This window comes from Rhopalosiphum padi, chromosome 2 (assembly GCF_020882245.1).
Source record: "Rhopalosiphum padi isolate XX-2018 chromosome 2, ASM2088224v1, whole genome shotgun sequence".
NCBI classification, from domain to species: Eukaryota; Metazoa; Arthropoda; class Insecta; order Hemiptera; family Aphididae; genus Rhopalosiphum; species Rhopalosiphum padi.
Window position 1 is genome coordinate 1581244 of NC_083598.1, and position 9700 is coordinate 1590943.

The 9700-nt window shown below is 27.0% G+C and overlaps 1 protein-coding gene across 2 annotated transcripts; it reads right to left on the reverse strand.

Moving 5' to 3' along the window:
- Window positions 1-650: 650 nt before the first annotated feature.
- On the reverse strand, window positions 651-5191 carry LOC132922829 (protein lin-37 homolog). Of its 2 annotated transcripts, none has more exons than XM_060986550.1 (7): window positions 5064-5191; window positions 3641-3745; window positions 3429-3540; window positions 2745-2918; window positions 2491-2680; window positions 2120-2268; window positions 651-1008 (listed from the first exon to the last, which is right to left on the reverse strand). In XM_060986550.1, exons 2-7 carry the CDS (start codon window positions 3717-3719, stop codon window positions 993-995), a joined length of 720 nt encoding a protein of 239 aa, XP_060842533.1. In that variant the 5' UTR covers window positions 3720-3745; window positions 5064-5191; the 3' UTR covers window positions 651-992. The 2 variants fall into 2 exon arrangements, with proteins under 2 accessions (XP_060842533.1, XP_060842534.1); XM_060986551.1 differs by lacking the exon at window positions 5064-5191 and adding an exon at window positions 4921-5045.
- Window positions 5192-9700: the final 4509 nt, after the last annotated feature.

A 9700-nucleotide genomic window follows, 5' to 3' on the forward strand; every position in this document is an offset into this window, starting at 1 on the left:
TTAGTGTTAAGGTGATATCAACGTGGCCGTGATCAAATTGTTATTATATTATCCTCTATATACATAATCTATTTATTATTTTTTTTAATTAAAATTAGCATTTAACTGTACGTTATTTAAAAATAAAACAATAAGAATACTTAAATATTCTAAAATAATAAACATAAAATTCGGTTATATATACCTAGGATAATAAAATACTTAAAAAACTAAAAAAGTTCGTTTGGCGATCAATTATCTTGGCGACCAATTGTATTCGCGATCAATTCGCCCGCGATCAATTCACCGGCGATCAATTGTTCGCGACCAATTCACCGGATACCTTATGTTGTTACCATATAATAATAAAAATTAATAAATACTAAAACTTATATAGATAATTTAAGGGCTGTTCTTACAATGTCTGGTTAAGCGTTAACGGACACTTAACCGGCAGAATTCTGTTGGTAATAAAATCTGCTATCAGCCGGTTAGTGTTAACCGACACTTGACTGAACATTGTAAGAATGGCCCTTAATCACACTACCATTATTTATAAGAGGAAAATATTAGGATATGATATAATCAATTTGTCTGTAGACATATAATACACTAGTTATTTATGTAAAAATATATAATATTTACAAAGGAATAATTTATAATAGATACTATTAAAGGTTAAAATATATGTATTTTTTACTATGTTTGAAATATATGCAAATTTTATTACAAAATTGTTTATTATAATTATTTTTTACATCCATAATATTATGGTTGATAAATAATAATTTTTCATTATGTTACAATAATAACTGTTAAGAATCATACTAAAATAAAATTGTTACTAGACAATACTTTCAATTTAAATTTATAAAGAGAATAAACAAAGTTAAAATTCCAATACATAATAAAATTAATTTTATAAGGACATTATACAACATAAACATGATATTTAACTAAACTTAAAATTGATAAAAAATATTATGCTTCTTTAGGCTGGTATATTGATGGTACTAAACATTATTATCTCTGTAACATAAATTAATATATACAGTTAAAATTTAATACAATAAAAATAAAATTGCTTTTCAAATTGTAACATCATTGATTTTAAGCAATGCAATTCAAATTCTAATTCATCATAAACATTAAAAGTGATTAATAATACAATGAACGTTTTATGATTATTTTTAAATATTTCATAATTATTTTATTATTTACAATGGTATTTCCGGCTTATCTTAACTACCAAAATCTTAAATAAAAAATTATATAGATATCCATATTATATTGTTGCTTAACAAATTTAATTAACATTAAGCTAATACAGAGGTATTAGGGTATTAGGTAGTAAAACAATCAGGTAAAAATAATTCATAAGCATAAAAACATTTTTAAATTCTTAAGAAATTTCAGTCAATAATTTTACTGCGGAGGAAACTAGGGTGTAATATCCAAAAAATTATAGAAAATAGACATAAATTGTCGTCAAACAAATACAGTCTGAAATGGTTCCAGATAATGGTGAACTGTTTCCCTTTGATTTTTGCTATGTCACTTTGCTGATACCCAAAGGCGTTCAATTATTTGGGTATGTATTCCTGTTATTGGGTCCACAAAATTATAATTATGATTAACTGTATAATGATCAAAGCCAGATACTCTCAATAATAACAAAAAGCATGCCAACAATCTGAATAAATTGTGGAACCTTCTTGAATATTATTAGTGATTGTCATAAGAGTTTTTGTTTTTATATCCGGAACTCTCATTAAAAATTATGTTCTAATAAAAAAAAATTGTTAGCTAGGTGTTATTTAATAGTATGGACAACAGGTGCCTAACAAATTACTGTCGTCAGACTGACAACATAAATAGTTAATGATCTAATAGTAAAATACTTAGATAATACATTTTACAAAAAAAATTAAATTGATGATACAAATTACAAGAAGGAAATATAAAATAAAATTAGATGCACAATTTTATTATTTGTTATTAGATTTTCTAGGTAGTCAACATAACCAGGATAATTATAATTTAGTCTTGAAAATATTTGGGTAGTCGAGATAAACCGGGAGTACCTTTACAATATATGTATATTAATGATTAAAAATTAATAATTAAGTATATAAATTACTTGTTTAACATTGAATTCAAAATGTTTTTTGACATAGAGTAGCGGGCTTCATTTTCATTACTGAATTTAATCCATTGCTGTCGTATACAAACCCATCTTTTCCTGTGCTCATTAAGTAATTCACTAACGTTAGGAACTTCTTCGATATTCTAAAAAGTGCAATTATTTTATTTAAACTTTTTTAAGTCTATATAAATACAAACTTTACATAGTTTTATGAAAAATAAAAGTATAATTCCTTAATTTTTGGTTATTTAAAAATTTAAAAATTTAAAAAACATAAATACAGAATTTATAATTAATATTAAAAATGTATTATTATATTTTATAACAAAAGCAGAGAAAAATACAAATTGTAATACATTACTCACAGTTTTAATATCTAAGGTGGATATTACATCCTTTGGTAAATTCATAGGTACTCTGTGAATTATATCTGTCTCATCTTCAGGTCTACTTTTAGGTGGTGGTAATTTATAGACATAATCTTCGATTGTAGATGATTCATTATCACTTTTAATTGAACGTTCCAAATTTTCTGATTTCTTACTTTTTACTTGTCTATAGTGTAAACAAAAAGGTAATTAATCACATAACTTTGAAAATTAGGCACACTTATTTTCACCTTGCTGATAATGGATCATTTTTTATCCAAGCTCGACATATAGAGTACATAGCTGAATTATTGGTAAAAGAAGCTAAATCAATACTGCGATCTCGTAATTTTAATACCAATGAATCTTTAACTTCCTGTTTGGATTCATTTTTCTTTACTCGTTTATTTGTATCATTTTCTTCGCTAAAAATACAAGAAAATTGTTATTGTATACTCTGTTTTTTATAAAAAATAACCTAAGATGGCAAATAATTTTCATCCAGTAACAAAGAAACTGTAACTTGCTGTACCTAAATAATATATTTCCCTTGTCTTACTAATGCATACTATACTATTATATAGGTTCAGCAGCCCCAATTTTGTGTGTTTAGCTTAAATATTAGAGTGAAATGACCTATCATAAAACTTAAAGGTAAGATTTAAAAATTGTAATTTTTAATCAATTTTTTTACGATATTTTTATTTTAAGTAAATTATGAGCATTTTCAAATATAAATGTTTTACTTATTTATAATTTGCTTTCAGTGTGGTAATAGATAATTTCATTCTAATATTTGAGCTAAACCACAAAACTGGAACTGCAAAACATATATTTTGGTATGGTATGCACTATTAATGCATGCAAATACAACATCCTCGTAATGAAATTATTATAGCCACTTAGTGTTCAAACTGTATATAACGTATACTTACACAATTAAAACATCATTATCTGTCACATCATCGGATTTCTTATGCTCTTTCTTTGCAATAATATCAAGAGCTTCATTTAAACTGTTACGAGCCTTTTCTAAATGATTACCTCCTAAAATATTGACAGATTTTAATTAAATATAATTTAATAACTGGAATATTTATAATATGTAATTTATTATAATTATAATAAATGTAATTTTTATAATTACTTATAATCCTTGGTTCTTTCATTGGTGAGTCAACAACTTGTGTTGAAGACTTCAGTACACTTTTCCTTTTTTTAACCATAATTTATTTCACTGGTTGACCCTTGTCTATGATGCATAAAATATAAAGTATTTTAATATTTTAAAGATAGTATAATAATAGGTGGTACACAAATTATGTTTTACTTTTAAAAATAACCTTATATCAAAACTATATCTAGATATCAATATTTTTAACAGGAGGAAATATATAGAAACATGCAGGTATATCATAATTTTACTCAATACTAAATATAAAATTTCAAATTTGGTTAAAAATGTTAAATATATCAACAAGATGTATTAAATTATTAATAAACATTGTAAACATTTTGGATGGGGGAACCTTATGGCAAGTGGCAACCATTCTCCTCAAATCTTAAAATTTATAATGTACTTAATAAAAAACATAACACAACATCAACTACATTGTTAAATTATTAAGGTCAAATTATATATTTTTGTTTACCCTTTTCTCCCAATTACATAGGGTTGGCCATAGATGAAGACATAAACATTACTTTATTTTTTAATTAATAATACTACAGTTAGAATAATCAAAATATATATTTAATAATATTAGGAAATTTAAAAATTATCTTTATAATTAAAAAAAATGTTTATTATGTACATACTATAAAATGTATAGATATTCTGTATAATGATATTTTATGTTAGGACATAATAATAAACGATTGATAATTGAACTGATGGCCTATTTGCATATTATTAATACAAGTACATAACAATTAAAAATTACAATAATAATTTTAGTTTAATTTAATATCCAAAACTAAATGAAGAAAATTATTAATTAATGTTGCAGGCTATTAAAAATTATTTTTTTTATTTTTCTTTAAAGAGTTGACTAATTCAAAAGCTTACTGAATAACTATGTATATTATGTAAAATAAACCATTACTAAGGCAAATAGGCTTTTTATAAAATACATAAATGATTAAAAATTAATACTTTAAACTAATTATTAAAGTTATTTGTTTACTTGTTGCATTTTAAGCAGTTTAAGATAACTGCAAGATATAAAGAAAACTGTTTAATAGTTCTAATAAATAAAAATAATAACAGCTATCATAATGCCAAAGTATTATAAATTATAATGAGTTGGGTATTATAATTATTTTCAAAATATTTATTTGCCATTGGCACTGCAATAGCTAATAATGTTAAAAAAAAAAAATCAGCACAGTATAATAGGAAAAACGATAAAAATAATATCTAACAACCTGTACTTAAACACAAGAGCTACATTTTTTTAAGAAAAACTGATGTATTTTCCAAATGGCCTGGGCATACTATAACCTCATAGTATAATTAATGATTTTAACGATTTATGTTTTGAAACATTTAACTTCAGAAAAATACTTACGAGTGACAAATTTATTTTAATAATGAATATTACTAAGAACAATGAAAACACTCGGTAACAGTCGCAATAAGCTGTAAATCTGAATTCACTAATTCACTACAAATTTGATATTTCACCAGCAAATATGAAATAATGATAATTTTAAAAATGTTTGTTTATGTTTGATAACGTTGAAATTGTTCCAAAGACGTTAAAAACTAGATAACTGTAATCGTAATGGTATCATAGATAACAATCATTATTTTTGTTTTACACTTAATTTATGAGTTTTTTATTTTCGGTTCTAAATTTAAATTATAAACCTTGATGGATATCACCAGGGCCGGATTAAGGTTTTAGCCGCCCATAGGCTGAAATAAATTTACCGCCTAATTTTCATAGGTATTGATATTTTACTTCTGTAAGTGATACGCAAAAACCCTCCACACCCCATATAAAAAATGATCATTAATAAAATAAAAACAAAATCAATACATTAGGTATACTATTATTAATGAATGAAAACTCCTTAAGCATATTACAAAAAAAAAAATACGAACAAATAATTATTTTTCATATTCTTCAGATTATAGTCTTAGGTCTTGATTTTTTTTTTCGCAGTCTTCAATGATGTCGTCCTATGATAACTGATTAGTTAATTCATGTTCAATACTTAGTACTCGTATAGCAAGTGCATTTAATCGATCCTGTGACATCGTAGATCGGAGATAATTTTTTATTCTTTTCAAGCAAGAAAAAGAACGTTCAGCTGAACAGTTAGTCACCGCAGTAGATGTATATATTCTGAGTGCTATTTCGATGTTGGGATAAATTGAAGTTAAGTTTTTTTCATGTAAAATTTGAAGCAGTTTGGGAACATTTTTTTGCTTATCGTCAGCCAGTTGTATTATGTGTTAAACATTCATTGATTAATTCATTTAAATCCATATCATCATAGTATATTACATTAAGTTGTGTAGCTCTTTTAACAATATCATCATGTGATAGACGTTCGAGCATGACAATAAAAGCAAATGGAAAAAAAAATTTTTGATACGCAGCTCTTCTCTTGTTAAGTTCATTCAATAAATGATCTAAAATTACTAAAAAGGTATCAATTTTAAATTTTTCTCTTCCAGAAGTAATTAAATCATTATGTCGAGTTTCATCATAAAAAATTGATTTAATTTTTTTACGAGTTTTTAAATCTTTATATTCTTTTGTAACAGATTTTTCAATTACCATTTTAGAACCTACACATATATTATCTTATATACTTTATAACTAATAATATTATTTCATATATTATATTATTGCATGTTTTTACAATTTATATTTAAAAATAATATCTCAACGTAGTTTTTGGGTCACACCAAAAAAAAATTTGCCGCCCTAAGCTTTAGCCTACACAGCCTAAGCGGTAATACGGCCCTGGATATCACGAATTAGGATATCTTGTGGATATCTTCAATCTTATGTCGGGTGGCTTTTTGACGAATGGCTTTGTTAGGTGTACCCGAGATAATCTATTAATATATTTATACACACTTAATTTTAGTAAATATCAAAAATATTATATTATATAAAAACTAAAAGAAGGCGGGCAAGTGGGTATCGCTCTGCTGTATAGTAGAGATGGAGAGTAGGTCACTGGTCAGTGGTCACTAAAATGGATGCAGGGTCGTCCTTTGAGGGTGGCGTGGGGGGTGTCGACTAATTAAAAATAATTTAAGATTATCTATAGGTGATGATAGATTGGATTCCCTTATGATTTTAAGTGTAGAAAAATATACAGTAGATCAATTAGATATAAACAAAATAGCAACATTGTGGAGAACTTTGAAAAACCGTAGGATTCATATCTAATTGAATATACCTAATACCCATAAGCTATAGATGATGTTTAATTATTTTTAATTTATATTTTATGTACACAATATATTAATCATTATGATTTAATAATATTGTACTAATATAAATGTTTTGTTTAAAATTGATGTACCTACTAATTACATTTCCTTATTTGGGATTTTAAATTATATAATTTAATAAATGGACCAGGTGCTGTAAAAGTATGAAAATTTATGATATTTATAATTTTCACATAATCACATGAGCGACCCAATTAATGCTATATGCCTATATGGCTATATAATTTATTTAATATAGTTTATAATGTATAATGTGTATGTATAAAATAATAACTATATTCCGTTTCAAAAGAAAATGTACTAGATTTGCGCATCATCAAATGACGCGCGATCCCGCTAACTTAAGGGTTTCTTGTGGGGGATGCACGATGCCGGAAAAAACTGATTGCTACCTAGTATATTCTCTTTCGAAACAGAGTATAAAAATAAAATATAATATACGTATAGGTACACAGTACACACAAGAAAAATTTTTGAGCGTAGCGAAAAAAAATTTGAGTCGGCAAATTCATAGTTCTACCACTTCTACCCCCTCCGGCCCTGCCTTTATGAAATATTGTTCGAGACGGCCCTGCCGATCATACTAAATATGCATTAAGTACAATACATGATCACGATTTGTAGACGGGTGACTCAGTGGATAGTATCTAATGCTGACACAAAAAAATCACACACGTGGTTTAGAGATTAGACAATTAAAGTAAAGTACAACTTTATTTATTATGACACAAAAAAAAAACAAAACAAAAGTAAACTACTAACTGCAGTAGTGCCATCTTAAGACCGCGGCTTGTGGACCAAACCGGGGTGAAGAACGACTTTTCGTGGCTGCATACGAATTATTGCGTCGCTGGTATTTTTGGGGGTTATACTAGTTGCGTCCCGATTTTTTTTTGTTTTGAGTAGGTACATACCAATTGCGTGTCTTATATATTTTATACACTAAACAATATTTTTTTTATATTTTAGGGACGCAATTATAGTATTATACCTTTTTATACTTTTTTTATACCTTTTTATACGACACGCAATTCATAAACAGCGCTTGTCGTACTCCATCTCCGGTAGCCTCTCTGGCGACAGGCCAGGAGGCATATTAGCATTCTAGGTCTATCTAGGCATCGGTTATAATTTTAGCTGTGTGCTTTGTCGTTTATTGGTTTTTCCCCGTTTTATAACCTTACTTATAAACGCTTTATAATTTTAATTTAGCAGGTCCCGAAAACAGGTGCATTTAAGTCGCCTCTTGGGGTCACTATAGGAATAGCGTTGGTGGATAGTTCGGAAATCAAGGGATTGTGATGGTTGTCAAATTTTAGAGTTTTTTTAAGTTGATATGTGGTGATGTACATATATAGATAACGCAGTAGGCGAGAGCGGTTATTTAATATTTTTTGAATCAACCCTATTGGTTCAGTAAGCATATATAATTTGACACCATATTTATGTCGCTTATTTTTTATATACTGTCTGAAAAGTAATCGCCCACGCCATAAAACCATCGACTCGTCAAGTGATAAATTTTTTGACGGTTGATATACTTCGTTCATCCTATTATTGAAATAATTTAAAACAGATTCGATTTTATAGATGCGGCTTACATTTTGAATGTCATTTTCTGACTCAGGGTTTTTACAAAAATGAAGAGCTCTCATTAATAGCATGTATCTGTTTCTACTCATACAGGATCGAAAAATATTAAGATTAAATAATTTACTGGTTTTCTAATAATCTTCAATTCTGGACATTTTTATTGTACCAGTATGAAATAGAAGACCAAAAAAAATTTTTAATTCATCAATGTCTATATCAACCCAATTTGTAATCCGAGACTTATCACTTGATCTATTCAAATATAAATCAGCCGCATAATTATTAGTCTCTCTCACAACCAAATTATAAAAATCTTTAGTCACCAATAAATTGAAAAAATCGATCGGTTGATCACCGGTAGGTTGAACTTTAAGTCTGGAATTTTCGTTAAAAGGTATTTTACTTATACTTGGTTTGTCGTCTAACCATGTATAATTTTTTCGACTAGTTTTAGAAGCGGGAGCCTTCCTAATAGTTTGACTAGTTGTAGGCGAAGAATCGATAGAATCCGATTCAATGTCGGACGTTTGAATAACCATTTCATCCTCAGATTCAATTTGGGGATTAACCTGTCGTATTGTATCATTTACAGCTTCTTCGTCGGCAGAATCACCTTCACCTAAATCGGTATCCGAAGAAAAGTCAAAATCATCATCAGAAGACAAAGGCTATAAATGTATTATTTTATTTTTATTTAAATAAAAAAAAACAAGTCATAATATATTGCAAACAAAGTTTTATTATTTATTAAATGATTTCCAGCCACCACTATTATAAACATAGTTTATTTATAATACATATCAAATACGTGTAAATTTTTTCTTCGAATCTTTCATGAAGCGGTCGAAAAGTGTTTGAACCAATTCGTTCAGCTCACTCGATATTGTTTGGTCCTTTATCTGATCGGTTATTGCAAGCTTCATCGAACATTCAGCATGTTTCAATCTATAAAAATTATTCATACAAAAATTATTTTTATAATAATATCTTACTTAAAAAATAAATAACTATAGTATTAATGTATACTATAATTATTTAGTTATATTCGAAGCGCGATAGTAAAGTAGTATAATATATTTTACCTGTCCTTGGAATCAATTTGATTAATGTTTTTCGTTTTATAATGTGACAACG

Bases quoted from the DNA above. Each gene is read 5' to 3' on its own strand.
- LOC132922829 (XM_060986550.1), bottom strand. From the start codon at position 3,719: ATGGTTAAAAAAAGGAAAAGTGTACTGAAGTCTTCAACACAAGTTGTT. The intron at 2,681-2,744 runs GTGAAAATAAGT...TTTACACTATAG, and splicing joins AATGATCCATTATCAGCAAG to ACAAGTAAAAAGTAAGAAAT. The intron at 2,269-2,490 runs GTGAGTAATGTA...TGCACTTTTTAG, and splicing joins CCACCTTAGATATTAAAACT to AATATCGAAGAAGTTCCTAA.